Here is a 17,278-nt window from a genome sequence, read left to right as displayed (position 1 = left end):
CAGGTCAAAGAAACCAGGGCATTGAAAGGTCAAATGACTTACCCACAGTACCTGGCAGAGTGGGTGCTCCAACTTGGATTGTCTCCAAGGCTTGTGCTTTTAACTTCTAGGCCACATCCCTCTGAAGCTAATTCCTATTTGTTCTGATTTTTTTTTTTTAACATGGCTTGTGGTCAGTATCGGGTTGAGAGCTGGTCCTGAGGACTTTCTTCCTTCTCATTGTAGATCTTCATAAACAATGAGTGGCATGATTCTGTCAGCAAGAAAACTTTCCCCACCATCAATCCATCCACTGGGGATGTCATCTGTCATGTAGCTGAAGGGGACAAGGTGAGATATGGTAACTTAACCTTCAGGGCAGGGCTGAGTGGGTTGGGGGTGCACAAGGATGGTTTCATTCTCTAACATGTTTTTTTATGGTTGAAACTGTGTATTACTTTCATAACTAAAAATGCCAATTAAACTTTTTGAGTTAAGTGAAACCACAGAAACTCTTCCTTGCAGGTAAAAGTGTTAGATTGTACCCGGGTTCAAGAATTCATACAGTTGTGCAAAGAAGATGTGGCACATAAATACAATGGAATATTACTCTGCCATAAAAAAAAAACGAAATTGAGTTATTTGTAGTGAGGTGGATGGACCTAGAGTCTGTCATACAGAGTGAAGTGAGAGAAAAACAAATACTGTATGCTAACGCATATATTTGGAATCTAAAAAAAAAAAAGGTACTGATGAACCTAGTGGCAGGGCAGGAATAAAGACGTAGACAGACGTAGAGCATGGACTTGAGGACACGGCGGGGAGGGGGAAGCTGGGGCGAAGTAAGAGTAGCATCGACATATATACACTATCAAATGTAAAATAGATAGCTAGTGGAAAGCAGGAGCATAGCACAGGGAGATCGGCACCGTGCTTTGGGACAACCTAGAGGGGTGGGATAGGGAGGGTGGGAGGGAGGCTCGAGGGGGAGGGGATATACGCGTGCATGTGGCTGATTCACTTTGTTGTGCCACAGAGGCTAGCACAGTATTGTGAAGCAGGTTATACACCAATAAAGATATTAAAAATAAAATATAAAAAAATTCATACAGTTGCAGAATTGTAGACTTGGAATTTAATTTGAGAACATCTAATCCAATCTCTCCATTTCAGACCTGGAAGTTGAAGGTCAGAGAAGGGAAGTACACAGCTAGATGGAAATCTTCTTCAGCAGAATTCAGGTCTCCTGAGATCTAACTATGGTGTCTGTAGTATATTTGGATTTAATTATATATACCCATAGTAATGAAAAAACAGTAATACTAATTTTAAAGTTAAAAATTAGACTTTCAGGGGCTTCCCTGGTGGTGCAGTGGTTGAGAGTCCGCCTGCCGATGCAGGGGACGCGGGTTCGTGCCCCGTTCCAGGAAGATCCCACATGCCGCGGAGCGGCTGGGCCCGTGAGCCATGGCCGCTGTGCCTGTGCGTCCGGAGCCTGTGCTCCGCAACGGGAGAGGCCACAACAGTGAGAGGCCCGTGTACCGCAAAAAAAAAAAAAAAAAATTAGACTTTCAGTAAAAAACATTTCATTTATTAAAATAGAAAAAGCATTAAAAATAATTCAAGAGGGCCTCCCTGGTGGCGCAGTGGTTGAGAGTCCGCCTGCCGATGCAGGGGATACGGGTTCGTGCCCCGATCTGGGAGGATCCCATATGCCGCGGAGCGGCTGGGCCCGTGAGCCATGGCCGCTGGGCCTGCGCATCCGGAGCCTGTGCTCCGCAATGGGAGAGGCCACAACAGTGAGAGGCCCGCATACCGCAAAAAGGAAAAAAAAAAAAAAAAAAAAAAAAATTCAAGAATGCCTCCTGTCCTCTGCTTTAAAACAGTCTTCTATATGCACATTTAAGGCCTTTCTCCCTTTGCTAAAAGAAAGTGTGAATACTTTCCTGGCTCATAGGGTAGTCGAATGTATTTAAATTAAATGTATTTAATATTAATGAAAACCATGCTCCCTACCTCCTGATACACATCTCCCTATATGGAAAATGCTAGTTGTGTTGATTATATTGCTTTCCCAAGGAGAGGGAAGCTGGTTAAACCTGCATGAGTTGGAGACTGCCAGTCATCTCAGAAGGAATGGTTAATTTCACTGGGCTTGTTTTGAAAAGAAGAGGGGAAAAATGGCCAATTTCTAAGTGCTGATCCCTGAGTGCCTCTCCCTACGTTAACTCTTTGGGGGATTTCGAAATGGAAATCCAGAAATGGAAATCATCAGGATCCTCATTCTCACCATGACTGCTGGGAAGGAGAGAAGCCCAGTCATTTAATTCTGAAGCTGGTCAAACAGAGCCCTTTCGAGGCTGGGAGGAACTGTTTGGGGCAGTTCCCACACAGGCATTGACTGAAGCTCCTGTGGGCATGTTCGGCAGCGGGGCAGGAGGCATTTGGAGGTGGTTATTGCTGAGAAGGCCTGAAGTACCTCGGTGGGTGTTTTCCAGGAAGACGTGGACAGGGCAGTGAAAGCCGCCCGGGCTGCATTCCAGCTGGGCTCGCCCTGGCGCCGCATGGATGCGTCCAAAAGGGGCTGGCTGCTGAACCGCCTGGCTGATCTGATTGAGCGGGACCGGACCTACCTGGCAGTAAGTGCTCCGCCCCCTCCCCTCTCATCCCACATGGCGAATGGACATCCCACGGAGAGCCAGGAAAGGGCTGCCTTGCTGACAAGTAACTGGCCAGAATGGCGTAGGCTGGACACCTTTGGGGTACCCTCCTGTACCAACCTGGGAAGCCTCTTAGTGTTTCCTTTGATGCAGTGGGTTTGGCTAAGAAAGGAGGAGACTCGGGTGGGGAGGGGGCTATGATGGGGAAGCCTTCCTGGAGAGAGACCCCCCAGAGGGATGGACACCTCTCCCAGACCCTCTCTGTGTGGTGGGCCTCCTCCCTGTCTGCAAGAGGCAGAAGAAACCAGGAGGCAATACCCTCTCCTCCCCCAGTCCATACTGCACCTAGCAGCCAGCGGGAAGCTTCTAGAAGGCAAATTATACCATGGAACTCTGCTCTTAAGCCTTCCATCGCATTCTGTGCCCTTAGGATAAAGCCCTGTTCCCTCAACATGATGTACTAGGCCTTCCCTGATCTGGCTCTATCTCCCAACTGTGGCCCTTACACACACAGCTCAACTCACCAGCTTTCCCCCAACTTCTTCACTGCCAAGCTTTGGGCCTTTGCACATGCTGTTTCCTCTGCCCAGGGTACTCTTCCCTTTGTCACCATTCATACCTTCCCCTTTGCCTCGTTCCTCCTACATATCCTTCAGGTTTTAGCCTAAAGGGTGCTTCTCAGGCTGGAGTTTCTCCAACTGGGTTGGGCACTTTCTAACACTCTTTAACACTTGTGACTAATTCATGTCATTATTTGCTGGCTTTTTGCTCTTTTTTTAAAAAAAATATCTTTATTGGAGTATAATTGCTTTACAAAGGCTTTTTGTTCTATAAGCTCCATGATCGCCTCTGTATTCCTAGCACCTGGATCTGCCATAGAGTAGAAGCTTGAAAAAAATATGGTAGTGAAATGATTGAATGAGAAGTTGGTGCATCCTTCCTCCCATCCCCCTCCTCTTGCACCCTGCCATTGAAGAGGCCCAGAAGTGCCTCAAAATTCAGCACAAAGGGGCCACCAGCCCTTCTCAGACCATGCTGAGTCTCAATGCTGTTCGTCACCCGATTTGCTGATTCATTCCTGTGCCCGCCTGTCCGTGTTGATCTTGTTCTCTTTTCTCAGGCCTTGGAGACCCTGGACAATGGCAAGCCCTATGTCATTTCCTACCTGGTGGATTTGGACATGGTTCTCAAATGTCTCCGGTATGGGCTCAGTCTTCCTGTTCTTTGTTCTGGCCGTGCCAGAGGGGAGGGAGTGTTGCTGGAGGGGTGGAAACAGAATAATGTAAAAGGATCACAGGAGTTGGAGAAATGTGTTCTAGTTAGACTCCATCTCATGGGAATCATACCTCAATACCAAAACTGTAATTGAGTCATACACGTTTTCTCTTTCAGTTTTGGTAATTTATATGTTAGTTGGAATTTGTTCATTTCTTCCAGGTTATCTAATTTGTTGACTACAGTTGCACATAGTATTCTCTTATAATCATTTTTATCTCGTTTTTATAATGTCCCCACTTCCATTTCTGATTTTAGTTATTTGTGCTTCTCCCTTTTTTCCTTAGTCTGGCTAAAGGTTTGTCAATTTAGTGAATGTTTTCAAAGAACCAGCTTGTGGATTTGTTGATTCTCTCTGTTGTTTTTCTGTTTTTCATTTCACCTATCTCTGCTCTGATCTTCATTATTTGCTTCCTCTTGCTAGCTTTGGGTTTAGTTTAATCATAAACATTTTAATAACTAAGAAATACAAGATGAGGAATAAGAGTTTTTTCAGAGCCCTTGGGTCATAGGTAACAGGAACTCACTCAGCCTAACTTGGGCAACTGTGGAGAGTGAGGGGTCTGAAATCCAGAAGGCCATTCAGTCTAACTGCTGCCTACTTGCTTCCTTCTTCTCTCAACGACACTGGCCTCTCCTGGGGCCAGTCTGCATGTTGGAACCCGGATGCTCACACCTGGGCTGGCTGCTGTATGAGTGATTCCAGCCAGACTAAGCTGCAGTCCCTTAGTCCTCGTGCCAAATTCCTGGAAGGGGGGCCCTGATTGTCTGGCCTTGAGTCTGACCAGATGTGGTTCAGGTGGACAGATCATTGTTCAAATAATGGCTGTTCCTCCGTGACCATGTGGACAGAGGTGGAGGGGAAGAAGCAGTGCCAGAAAAGTATGTGTTGGACAACAAAACTGTAGTTATCCCCCATAACAGGGTTTCTCAACCAGGGCAGTTGCGTCTCCCAGGGGACAGTGGCTAATGTCTGCAGACATTTTTGGTTGTCACAACTGGGAGGGAGGGGTGCTACTGGCATCTAGTGCATAGATGCCAGGGATGCTTTAAAAATCCTGCAGTGCACAGGACAGCCCCCCCACAGCAAAGAATTTTCCAGCCCCAAATGGCAGCAGTGCCAAGATTCAGAATGCTCTGCAAGGATGCCCCAGAGGGAGCAGCCTGGTGAACAGCAGGCAGAGCCCCAGGCCTTCCTGAGTTTTAGCAGAATGCCTCTGTGCCCATTAAATACCTGTTCTGAGGCATGCAAACACACGTAATACAGACCTGGGAAGAAGGGAGCAGCGATGCCTTAATTTGTACAGATTGGCAACTCCGTGGCTATTTTCCTCCCTGGCGTCACAAACCTATGTTCACACCCAGGTCAAGTCTGGTCTCAGGCTAACCTCAGCAGACACATTCATTTCAGAAATCTCTCTTTTACACTGCATGTTGCATCTCTCCCCCATCTTTCATTCTTCCTACTTCCCTGAAAATCACATACTATAAACACATGACTCTTCTTTTCCCCCCAGCTCTAATTTGCTGTGTTTTTGCCATTTGTGTCCTTGTGTGTCTGGATGGTAAGCTTTACAGGGTTGGGACCCAGTCATTGATTTGTTTCTGGTCACTGTTCACTCAGTCTTAGTACGATGCTCTGCACACAGCAAGTGCCAGCTGTTAGATGGGTTTGCACTTTCCCACTAGAGTCGATCCATGGTTCTTAGATGCTAATCTGTGGTGCTGGGCTGGTGCGACAGTCACAGTTTAATAAATCTGAATGTTTATTAAAAATACTGATTCCTGGGCATCAGCCCCAGAGAGTCAGTTGAGTAGGTCAGAAGTGGGTACCTGGAATTTGGTGTTTTTTATGAGCACCCCAGGTGATTCTGAGGCTTAGAGGTTAGTTACCGAGAATGAATTATTGTGACCCTAGCAGTTAGTTAAGTCTTTCTGGGAATAAGCCCAGAGCCAGGGCAATTATCAGAAAGACCCAGTTGGACCAGTTTGAGTCTTCTCTTTCTGCCAGAGTTTACAGGGGTCCCTGACAGTCACTGATTGAGTTTGGATTTTTTTTAAGTTACTATGCAGGCTGGGCTGATAAGTACCACGGAAAAACCATTCCCATCGATGGGGACTACTTCAGCTACACCCGCCATGAACCTGTGGGAGTGTGCGGGCAGATCATCCCGGTGAGTGTTAGACTCATAATAAACAAATGAAGGTTTATCAGGAGTGCTGTGAGAGGCAGCAATCTTGGGCAGGTTCATTGCCAAGGTGGGAGGGTCTGTGGGGTGATGTTGGAAGGCGGCTTGGGCAGTGGTTGAGAACATGGTCTTTAACAAAGCCAACCAGCACTGCCACGGGTGAACTCTGTGACCTTGGGCAAGTCACTTATCCCCCTAGGACTTGGTTTCCTTATCTGAAAAGTGGAAGTGATAGTAGCTGTCTTAGGGCAGTAGGGAGGGTTGAATGCGATGATGTAGCATGGTGCCTAGTATGGAAAAGCATGAATGCGAGTCACTAATATTATCATCCACCACCTGCCTTGTTCATCTGTCTTAAATCTACAATCGAATTGTGAGGGGAACACGAGAGGTTCAGAGAACCTGGTGTTGCTTCTGCTCTCTGGCTGCCACTTTCTGCTGCCAGTGCAGCTCTCGGCTGAGATTTCAGGAGTGGCTGTTGTTGATTGCAGTGGAACTTCCCGCTCTTGATGCAAGCATGGAAACTGGGCCCAGCCTTGGCGACTGGAAACGTGGTTGTGATGAAGGTGGCTGAGCAGACTCCACTCACTGCCCTCTATGTGGCCAACTTGATTAAGGAGGTGCGTGGCTTGCGTCCATCATGACCTCTATATGCCTTTGTAGAGGCTTGCTCTATAGGAGTGCTGATGAGGGGCCCCGTAGTGGGACGGGTATTTGTAGAGAAGGGAGTGAACCCCCCTCATCCCTGCTCATCACACTTCAGCGGAAGTGACCCGCACCACGTCTCTTCTACATTGGGTTTCATTGCAAGACCCCTCTGAAGAATGAAAACCATTCTAAGTGAGTGCCATGGGGGCAGGGGCAAAGGGCACAGGGAATCCCACAAAACAGCCTCCTTGCACCATTTGGAATTCCTGAGCAGTACCCGGTAAGACTGCTCACCTGTGTGCTGGGCAGACTGCCTCAGCTTCTGGGAGGGGATGTGTATTCCTCTGTCCAGACCCTTTGGAGCGGGAGAACGACTCCCAGTGTCCCTGGTGTTTGCCTACAGGCCGGCTTTCCTCCTGGCGTCGTCAATATCATACCTGGATTTGGCCCCACGGCTGGGGCCGCCATTGCCTCCCATGAGGATGTGGACAAAGTGGCCTTCACAGGCTCCACTGAGGTAAGGCATCCTAGGACTTCAAGCTTGTGGTATGTTTGGCTCAAACGCCCCCAGTCCTCAAAGGATGATGCGTTCAAGACTAGCCTCTGGGGGACTTTCCTGGCGGTCCAGTGGTTAGGACTCGGCACTTTCACCGCTGTGGCCCAGTTCAGCCCCTGGTTGGGGAACTAAGATCCCGCAAGCCGTCCAGCGCAGCTAAAATAAAGTAAAATAAGATTAGCCACTGGGTACTGCATGAGGGTCTGCCCCAGGACTGCCTTTGAGTAGCTCAAGTGAGGGGCCCCATGTGTGCCAGCAGGGACCATCAGGGTGGAGCCCTTTGTGGATTGGTTGACACTCCAGCTGCTGTAGGGGGGTGGCCTGGCATCCCATGTGGGATAAAAAGGCCAGGACTGTCTAGACTTTATAAAGCCCAGAGCTGACTGCCTGCCCAAGGTCAAAGCACCTTGGCTATGTCAGACTCTTTGACTGGCACTGCCCTGGCGATTAAAGAGAGTGGGCTTTAGGGAGACACGAGTTCAAATCCCAGCCTTGTCATTATGACATGAGGCAATTCACTGAGTGTCTTTGGGGGCTCCATTCATTGTGTTTAAAATGAGGATGGCAGTATCTATGCAGTACAGACAGTGGTTGTGGTGTAGTGGGGAAGATAATGCGCTTTGGAGTCAAACTAACTGTTTCAGCAGCACTTACTTAGCTATGCGACCTTAGGCAAGTCAGCCTCCTGAAGCCTCCTTTTCCCCACCTGTAAAATAGGGATAATAACTGTGCCCACCTCCCGGGGTTGGCCTGAGTGAGATAAAGCTTATGATGTATTCAGCAAAAGTCTAGCCCAGAGTAAGTGCTCAGTGAGTGAATGAATGAATGAATGAGTGAGTGCTGCTCTGTGCCAGGCCCCGGAGAGACAAAGACATATGAGATGCCTGGGGATTCCGTAAACATAATCACCTTGAAAGCAGGGACAAAATTCCTTTTTCCTATCCTTGAATTCTTGGAAGGCTTCATTGCATGACTTTAGAGAAGGCATGCTGAATAGTGTAATAAAGGTGATCTTTAAAATGATCCCCGAGGTAAAGACACCTTCAGACATTCAGTCTATACGCAGAGATGGCGGTTGCGGGAGGGCAGAGCTGTGGCCTAGATGACATAGTCCAGGCTCTGTCTTGGCTTAGTCACCACCTAAATTAGTGCCTCAAGGGGATGTTGAGAATCTTGCAGATGGGATGGTTTCTTTCTTTCTTTTTTCTTTTTTAAATTAATTAATTTATTTTTGGCTGTGTTGGGTCTTCGTTGCTATGCGCGGGCTTTCTCTAGTTGCAGCGAGCGGGGGCTACTCTTCGTTGCAGTGTGCGGGCTTCTTATTCCCGTGGCTTCTCTTGTTGCGGAGCATGGGCTCTAGGCGCGGGCTTCAGTAGTTGTGGCACATGGGCTTAGTTGCTCCGCGGCATGTAGGATCTTCCTGGACCAGAGCTCGTCCCCTTGTCCCCTGCACTGGCAGACAGATTCTTAACCACTGCACCACCAGGGAAGTCAGATGGGATGGTTTCTTGACTCCGGTATGTGTGTTCATTCAACAGATAAGCACAGGGGTGTCTTTGTGCCAGGCTCTTGGAATATGGAGGTGAGAAGCACCTCATCCTTGCCCTGTGCTAGGAGATACCATTTAAAACACTGTGAGAATGAGGCAGGATAGCAGGTCTGAACTGGTGCTGGATGCAGTTTGCCCAAATGTGAATTCTGATTCCACATTTACTGTGTGACTTTGGGCAAGTGACTTGACCACTCTGAGCTATAGCTCCCACATTTCTATATCAAGGGAAAGAGTCGGCCCTACCTCTGAGGTTGTTGTGAGGGTTGAACTTAATGCACACAAAACACTTAGCACAGTGTCTGGTATGTAGGTGGTGCTGAGTGTGTAGAAGCCACACAGCAATGACCCTGCTCGTGTCGTTACTGTCATTGTCATCCTAGGAGCTCAGATGATGGCGCAGTGATGGTAAGTGAATGGCCAGATTTGGTGAAATTCTCCAGGTCTCTTGTAGTCCAGCTGCTCCCTCAGGTTGTGGGGGCTTCTGTTCTGTGTGTCTGAGAACATTTGGTTTTGTTTTCCTCCGCTGAGTTTGTCTCTGTTCCTGCTTCCCTATAGGTTGGCCACCTAATCCAGACTGCTGCGGGGAACAGTAACCTCAAGAGAGTGACCCTGGAGCTAGGAGGAAAGAGTCCCAATATCATCATGTCAGATGCTGACAGTAAGTTTTCAGGGGGGAGGTCTGATATCAACCTGCCGCTAGCTCTGTATTCTGTGGTCCCACTCAGTTCCGCAATCCTCAGCATCCCTCGGGATTGGTTTCTGCCCCCAGGGCCTCAGGATGAAAGTAACACTCCTCAGCATGGCCCTCTGGCCTACACGATGTGGCCTCTCCCCCAGTCTTTCTCCTCTCTGCTCCCTGTAATCCAGCCAGGCTGAGCTACTCACTTGCACAAGCATGCAGCATGCTTTCAGATTAGACTACTTTTCCTCCATCACATCCTTTTTCCTGGTCCTGCTGAGGTGCTCCCAGATTCGTCCTCCTTGAGGGAGTCTTCCCTGATGGCCATAGGCCAGCTGCTTTGGTCCTCCAGCCACCCTTGGCTCCATTACCACAGTGGGTGATGACCACTCTCCTTCGTGTCTATCTGCCACTTGGTCTCCACACTCAGAGAAGGGAGCAATCGGCCCTGCCTTGTTCCCACACAGAGTCTGGCACCCAGCAGGCACGAACGCTGCTGGTAGTGTTAACGGGTTAAGGGTAGCAGCCACTGGGGCCAGGCTCCTCCTTATCCTCTTCTCATGGTTGCCTTCTGCCTCCGCAGTGGACTGGGCTGTGGAGCAGGCCCACTTCGCCCTGTTCTTCAACCAGGGCCAGTGCTGCTGTGCAGGCTCCCGGACCTTTGTGCAGGAGGACATTTACGCCAAGTTTGTGGAGCGGAGTGTTGCCCGGGCCAGGTCTCGTGTGGTCGGGAACCCCTTTGACAGCCAGACTGAGCAGGGGCCGCAGGTAAGCCCGGTGGTTGCACGCAGGTCTCGGTGTCCAGAGCCACCATGGAGAAGCGGAAAGGGCCTTGGACTCTGAATCCGGCAGGCCTGGCTTCAAGTCTCAGCTCTGCCAGGTACCAGCTGTGTGCCCTTGGGAAGCCACATCTCTCTCTGAGCCACCCTTCTCTCATCCATAAAGCCTGCCCTTCGTAACTCACAGAGTGGCCGTGAAGTGGAAATTAATAATGGAAAGCCCTTTGTAAATTACATACACATAATAAATATGAGGAATGGCTGTGAGAAAGGGAATGCATATTTCCTGGACCTTGGCCATCCATATAAATGCATCTACCAGAAAGACACAAACATACCTGTTGTTAATCGCAGTCACGTCTGGGAGGAGGGCGGAGGGCCATTGTAGCAGAGGGACTTCATTTCACTTTATACTCTTCTGAGCTGTTTGATTTAAAATTTAAAAAAAAATTTTTTTTTTTTTTTACAATGAGCATGTATTCATTTTAACTAATAAAAATATAGTCAATTATAACAGAAGGAAACACAGTGCCTCACCCCACCACATCCTGATCCTTTTTCCAGCATTGGCCTTAAACCCAGCCTGTCTTGGGCTCACTCTCCATAGGGCCCTGTGCTGGCCTCCTCCAGCCTCCTCCTCCCAGGGATGAGGAATCCACTGGGTCAGGGATGCTTCCTCCCACAAATCCCTTGCACGTGGCCCTGAGCCCACTTCTGGGGCCAACGGGGGCCTCTCTGCAGGCTTCATTGTCCTGGGGACGTCTGCGTTCCTTGTGTCTACTCCCCAGGCTCCAGTGCTGGCCAAGGCAGCCTTTTTTTTTTAATTAATAGATTCTATTCTTTTAGAAAAATGAGCAGAAAGTACAGAGTTCCCATATATCCCCTAACCTCCCCATCCCCTAGTTTCTCCTATTATTGATATCTTGCATTGGTGTGATACATTTGTTATAATTTGATGAGCCAATATTGATATATTATAATTAAATGAAGCCTGTAGTTTACATTAGAGTTCACTCCTGGTGTTGTACATTCTGTGGGTTTTGACAAATGAATCAAGACATGTACCCATGATTACGGTATCACACAGAATAGTTTCAGTGTCCTAAAGATCTCCTGTGCTCCACCAGTTCATTCCTCCCACCCCAACCCTTGCAACCACTGATCTTTTTACTGTCTCTATAGTTTTGTCTTTTCCAGAATGTCATATAGTTGGAATCATATAGTCTGTAGCCTTTTCAGATAAGGCTTCTTCCTCTTTTCTTTCTTTTTCCCCCAGATTGCCTTCCTTTACTTAGAAGTGTACATTTAAGTTTCCTCTATGTCTTTTTGTGACTTGATGGCTCATTACTTTTCATGGCTGAATAATATGCTACTGAATGGACAGGCCACATTTTCTTTATCCATTCATCTGTTGATAGACCCTTGGGTTGTTTCTACTTTTTAGCTATTGTGAATAGTGCTGCTGTGAATCCCAACGTCTTTTTTTCTCTCATTTTTCTTTGTGGTTTGTAGCTATATAATTATGAAAGTAATACAAATTTGTATTAAAAACTTCATAAAAAAGAGTTTAAAGTAAAAAATTAGATCCCCTTGTCCCCTTCATGTCCATTCCTCATAGGTAACCACATACACACAGAGTTACATTTGGCATGTTTGTTTTAGCAAAAGTAGGGTCATATGATATATATCATCCTACAAGCTTCCCCCCTCTTTACAGAAAATCTTAGGCTGTCGTTCTGTGTCTGTCAGTGGACAGGTCTGTTGTTAATGGTGCCAATATATGGGTGTACCATATTAACCAGCTCCTCTACTGATACATACTTGGGATTGTTTCCACTTTTTGCTTCTGTAAGATGTTCCCCAGTGACTATCCTTGTTCAGGTCCCTTTGTCACATGTAGAATAAATTCCTAGAAGATAAATAGCTGGGTCAGAGGATATGAAATCTAATTTTTTGTCTGATATTAATAAGCCATTTGCCCAAAGAGCTGTACCAACTTACAGTCCTTTCTCTTTTTTTTTTTAAATAGAGGTGTAATTGACCTATAATGTTGTATCGGTCCTTCTAATAATGTATGAATATTACAGAGTATGCAACATACCCTTGGCATCAATGTATTTTCTTACTATTTAAAATTTTTAGTAATCTCATACTTGAAAAACAAAAACAGTAGGCTTGATATTCATTTTGATATTCATTTCTTTGAGGGCTAATGAGTTAGATGGAATCTATTCTTATGTTTTTGGCCTTGCTTATGCATGATCTGGCCCATTTCCCAGTTGGCTTCTTGCCTGTGTGGTTCTAAGCCTGAAGCTGGGAGAGGTATGGCTGTAGCATCTCTAACTCTGGGCTCCTTCTCCCTCAGGTGGATGAAACTCAGTTTAAGAAGATCCTTGGCTACATCAAATCTGGGAAGGAGGAGGGGGCGAAGCTGCTGTGTGGTGGAGGGGCGGCTGCTGACCGTGGCTACTTCATCCAGCCCACCGTGTTTGGAGACGTGCAGGATGGCATGACCATCGCAAAGGAGGAGGTTAGTATGGGTCCAGCACTCGAGGGAATGTTCCTAGGAGGAGAAGCAGACAGTTGAGTCCAGCATCTTGACCCAGGACCCATCCGCTGGCCTTGGGCCAAATCCTGGCTCTATGCATAAGACAAATGATTTGCAATTCACTTCTGATCTTGTGCCTCTCCTCTTCAGCCTCTTATGGCTGCCAGTGGTTGGGGAGAACGTCTGAATTCCCCAGCAGAGCCTACAGGTCCTTTGTGTTCTGGTCCCTGCGAGCTGTGAGTTAAGGAATGACTCTTCCCGGCCCTTCTCATGGCCTTCATGTAAGCAGACACTGGACTAGATCAAAGGGCTGACTTTCCCACATGGCGAGAGTCCCTTGATCTTCTCTCCCCCTTGGCACTGATTACGAATGTAGGGCAGCAGCTCCATCTCATTCATTCGTTCATGTCACAAATTTTTTTTTTAACATCTTTATTGGAGTATAATTGCTTTACAATGGTGTGTTAGTTTCTGCTTTATAACAAAGTGAATCAGCTATACGTATACATATATCCCCATATCCCTTCCCACAAATAATTTTTGAATTCCTACTATGTGCAAGGTGCTCTACAGACACTGGAGATCCAGGGGTATCCGACATGTGTACTCTGCCCTTGTGGATTCAGACTCACTCCACTTCCCCCAGCAGGATGAAGCCCTTTAGCGGCCCTATGCAGGGAAAACATTATACTGCCACCCCCTTTCATGGATAATTCAAAATAAAATAATATTAAAATGCAGGGCCTCCCTGGTGGCGCAGTGGTTGAGAGTCCGCCTGCCGATGCAGGGGACACGGGTTCGTGCCCCGATCCCGGAGGATCCCACATGCCGCGGAGCGGCTGGGCCCGCGAGCCATGGCCGCGGGGCCTGTGTGTCCGGAGCCTGTGCTCCGCAGCGGGAGAGGCCACAGCAGTGAGAGGCCCGCGTACAGCAAAAAAAAAAAAAAAAAAAATGCAAAATCAGGGTAAGAGAGTACAACAGAGTTCTGCCTCTTTTCCCATCATGACTACTTTGATGCTATTTTTTTTTTTTAAATCTTGATGGAAATGGAAAATATCCATTTTCTAGAAGGGCAGGGGCTGCCTTTGCTTTGCTAGTGCCCAAAGTGCAAGATGCCCCGTCTCGCAGTCCTCGCTCCAACCATGATGGGCTCCTGGCAGTCTTCTCGCACCTCCGTCTTGACACTCTCCACCCAGTCCTAGAATCAGTCATTTCTTCAAGAAGTCCTAGTTCCTTTAGTGGAGAGTGGGATGTTGTAAGAATGGGTGCTGCGTGTGCCGGTGTCTGGAACTCCATTTCCCTCCTCCCTGCTCCTCACCCTCACTCTGGTTTGGCCAGTTTCTGCTTGTGTGGTGTCACAGCTTGACTATCACCTCTCGAGGCCTTCCCTGATCCCCTGCCTCCCACCACTCAGGCCAGGTAGCTCCTCTGGGCTCCCACCACTTGTCACGGTCACATGCCAGTCACTTGATTTCATCAGGATCTGTTGCCCGGGGTCTCTCCCCTGATAGGGCTGAGAGCAGCCACACCCCAACTGCAACAAGCACACCTAGCTCCCATGTTTTGGTTTCTAAAGCCCACTAAAGCCAACTAAAAGGAACCAGGATGCCTTGAAGAAATGGCTCAGAAATAGGGCAGGGAAAGTATAAGATAAACTCAGAACATCTTGAGATCAGAGACCCTATTTTTTTCATAGCTTTTTCTTCAGCATCTAGTGTGTGCCTTGCTGAATGACTGACTGAAATTCTTTGAAACTAAATCTCCATGTGACCTGTCAGTGCAAGCCCCAACCTCACAGGACTGTTTAGAAATAAGATAAGGTATGTAAGGTCCGTGGCACACAGAAGGTAACCAGTCCCCTTAGCTTCCTTCCCTTTGTATTCCAGTGAGTGTGGGAGCTGTCTTCTCCCTCTGGAACTGTTAGGGTGTGTCTGGGGGCTTGTTACCACATCTGGAATCATATGCTCAGCGCTGTGGAAAGCTGGGTAACAGGTGGTTCCGTGTCTGCCCCACCCACCCATTGTGCTCTCCAACCCCAGATCTTTGGGCCAGTGATGCAGATTCTGAAGTTCAAGACCATAGAGGAAGTCGTTGAGAGAGCCAACAATTCCAAGTATGGGCTGGCTGCAGCTGTCTTCACAAAGGACTTGGACAAGGCCAATTATCTGTCCCAAGCCCTCCAGGCTGGCACAGTGTGGTAAGTGCCTCCCAGCAGCCTCACGCAACCCAGGTAGAGATCCCGAAGCCAGGGTCTTTTGGAATCCACTACTCACATCCCAGAATTGGGGTGCCGGGCTTATGTCCTCCTGGGTCAGGGTGTGGTATAGCAGATAGGGATGTCCTTCCCCCTCTCCTCCAGATTAAACTTCCCTCCAGTGCATATGCCCGTGCAGCTGTTCTTGGGCAAGCAGATGGATGACTGGGGTTCCTTACCAAGCTGTAACAAGAGCAGGAGACCAGAGCTGAGGGCCCACATCTATGTAAACACTGGTCTTAAAAGCTTAGCACCTATGGCACACCCACTAGGATGGCTGTAATTTATTTATTTTTAATTTTAAAAAAATTATTTTATTTTTGGCTGTGTTGGGTCTTCGTTGCTGCACGTGGGCTTTTCTCCGGTTGCAGCGAGTGGGGGCTACTCTTTGTTGTGGTGCGCGGGCTTCTGATTGCGGTGGCTTCTCTTGTTGTGAAGCATGGGCTCTAGGCATGCGGGCTTCAGTAGTTGTGGCTCGCGGGCTCTAGAGCTCAGGCTCAGTAGTTGTGGCGCACGGGCTTAGTTGCTCTGCGGCATGTGGGATCTTCCTGGATCAGGGCTTGAAGCCGTGTCTCCTGCACTGGCAGGTGGATTCTTTTTTTTTTTCTTTTTTTTCTTTTTTTTTTTTTTTTGCGGTATGTGGGCCTCTCACTGTTGTGGCCCCTCCCGTTGCGGAGCACAGGCTCCGGATGCGCAGGCCCAGCGGCCATGGCTCACGGGCCCAGCCGCTCCGCGGCATATGGGATCCTCCCAGACCGGGGCACGAACCCGTATCCCCTGCATCGGCAGGCGGACTCTTAACCACTGCGCCACCAGGGAGGCCCTGGCAGGTGGATTCTTAACCACTGCGCCACCAGGGAAGCCCCGATGGCTGTAATTTAAAAAACAGAAAATACCAGGTGTTGGTTAGGATGTGGAGAAACTGGAACCCTTACACGTTGCTGGTGGGAATGTAAAATGTTGCAGCCACTAGAAAAGTCTGGCAGTTCTCAATAAGTTAAACATCGAATTATCATAGGACCCAGCAATTCCACTCCTGGGTACATACCCAAGAGAAAAAAAAAAATCCACACAAAAAAGTGTATCTGAATGTTCACAGATTATTCACAATAGTCAAAAGGTGGAAACAACCTAAATGTCCATCAACTGATGAATGGATACACAAAATGTGGTTTATCTGTGCAATGGAATATTCAGCCATAAAAAGGAACGAAGTACTGATAACCTGCTACAACATGGAAAACATAATACTAAATGAGATAAGCCAGATACAGAAGGTCACATATTATATGATTCCATTATATGACATGTCCAGAATAGGCAAATCCATAGAGAGAGAAAGTAGATTAGGGGCTGCCAGAGGCTGGAGGAGGGGGGAAATGGGGAGTAACTGCTTATTGGGTATAGGGTTTCTTTCTGGGGTGATAAATGTTCTGGAATTACATAGTGATAATGGTTGCACAACATTGTGAATATACTATAAAGCACTGAATATACTATAAAGCACCTTTAAAGTGGTGAGTTTTAAATTCAGTTAAAGTTTAATAATTTAAAAAAATTGCCCCCAAAAGCTTAATACCCAATTAGCAAAAATGATTCATTAAAATGGGAAGCTAGCATGTGCTGCACCCTGTTATTGACATCCATGTGTGCCCACATCATGAGGGATGAGATGACTTACGGCTTTATTTCAGGCGGCCTGCTTTTGACTTCTATATAGCTAGCTATTAGTAGGGTTTTACCCATCCATTTTTCTCAATAAAATTTTAGAACAATACAGGAGGTCCGAGGGGTATGATACTTATCCTCCACCCCAAGAGTTACTTCTGAAATCTCATCTTAAATTATAGGGTCAACTGCTATGATGTGTTTGGGGCCCAGTCACCGTTTGGTGGCTACAAGCTGTCTGGGAGCGGCCGGGAGCTGGGAGAGTATGGGCTGCAGGCATACACTGAAGTGAAAACTGTGAGTATGGGCACCTTCTCAACCCTCTCCCTCATGCTGGGGTCCATCAGTATTGACTGCTAGTTTCTTGTTTTAAGCCATGGAAGCTACCAAAGAGGGTAAAGACCCAGTCTCTGCTGTGTCTCATGAGGAATAAGTAGGAACTTGACCACCACTATGCCTACACAGTCCTTTGCTGGGCTTTGTTATACACT

At 47.7% G+C, this 17,278-nt stretch overlaps 2 protein-coding genes and 1 long non-coding RNA gene across 4 annotated transcripts in view; 2 read left to right on the top strand and 1 right to left on the bottom strand.

Moving 5' to 3' along the window:
• ALDH2 (aldehyde dehydrogenase 2 family member) overlaps positions 1-17,278 on the top strand; it is a 30,223-nt gene that overhangs the window by 10,351 nt on the left and 2,594 nt on the right. Inside the window, exons 2-12 of the mRNA XM_060118238.1 lie at positions 226-330; positions 2,478-2,618; positions 3,760-3,839; positions 5,977-6,088; positions 6,595-6,723; positions 7,155-7,268; positions 9,415-9,517; positions 10,122-10,306; positions 12,683-12,847; positions 14,905-15,062; positions 16,970-17,084. Coding sequence (XP_059974221.1) covers positions 226-330; positions 2,478-2,618; positions 3,760-3,839; positions 5,977-6,088; positions 6,595-6,723; positions 7,155-7,268; positions 9,415-9,517; positions 10,122-10,306; positions 12,683-12,847; positions 14,905-15,062; positions 16,970-17,084 — 1,407 coding nt within the window. The remainder of the gene's footprint in view (positions 1-225; positions 331-2,477; positions 2,619-3,759; positions 3,840-5,976; positions 6,089-6,594; positions 6,724-7,154; positions 7,269-9,414; positions 9,518-10,121; positions 10,307-12,682; positions 12,848-14,904; positions 15,063-16,969; positions 17,085-17,278) is intronic.
• Positions 245-17,278, top strand: part of MAPKAPK5 (MAPK activated protein kinase 5) — a 77,052-nt gene continuing 60,018 nt past the window's right edge. The window contains exon 1 of one of the 2 annotated variants that reach the window (XM_060118241.1): positions 245-330. The gene's annotated coding sequence lies outside the window, so the exon portion shown is untranslated. The remainder of the gene's footprint in view (positions 331-17,278) is intronic. The other variant, XM_060118243.1, reaches the window with a different exon arrangement.
• Positions 6,889-12,206, bottom strand: LOC132502383 (uncharacterized). The gene is made up of 3 exons (XR_009534481.1): positions 12,139-12,206; positions 10,656-10,740; positions 6,889-7,463 (listed from the first exon to the last, which is right to left on the bottom strand). It is a non-coding gene; the product is annotated as an uncharacterized LOC132502383 (long non-coding RNA).

Source organism: Mesoplodon densirostris, chromosome 15 (assembly GCF_025265405.1).
Source record: "Mesoplodon densirostris isolate mMesDen1 chromosome 15, mMesDen1 primary haplotype, whole genome shotgun sequence".
In the NCBI taxonomy this organism is placed as follows: Eukaryota; Metazoa; Chordata; class Mammalia; order Artiodactyla; family Ziphiidae; genus Mesoplodon; species Mesoplodon densirostris.
Note: the sequence above shows the minus strand (reverse complement) of the source record. Positions and strands in the feature narration are given on the sequence as shown.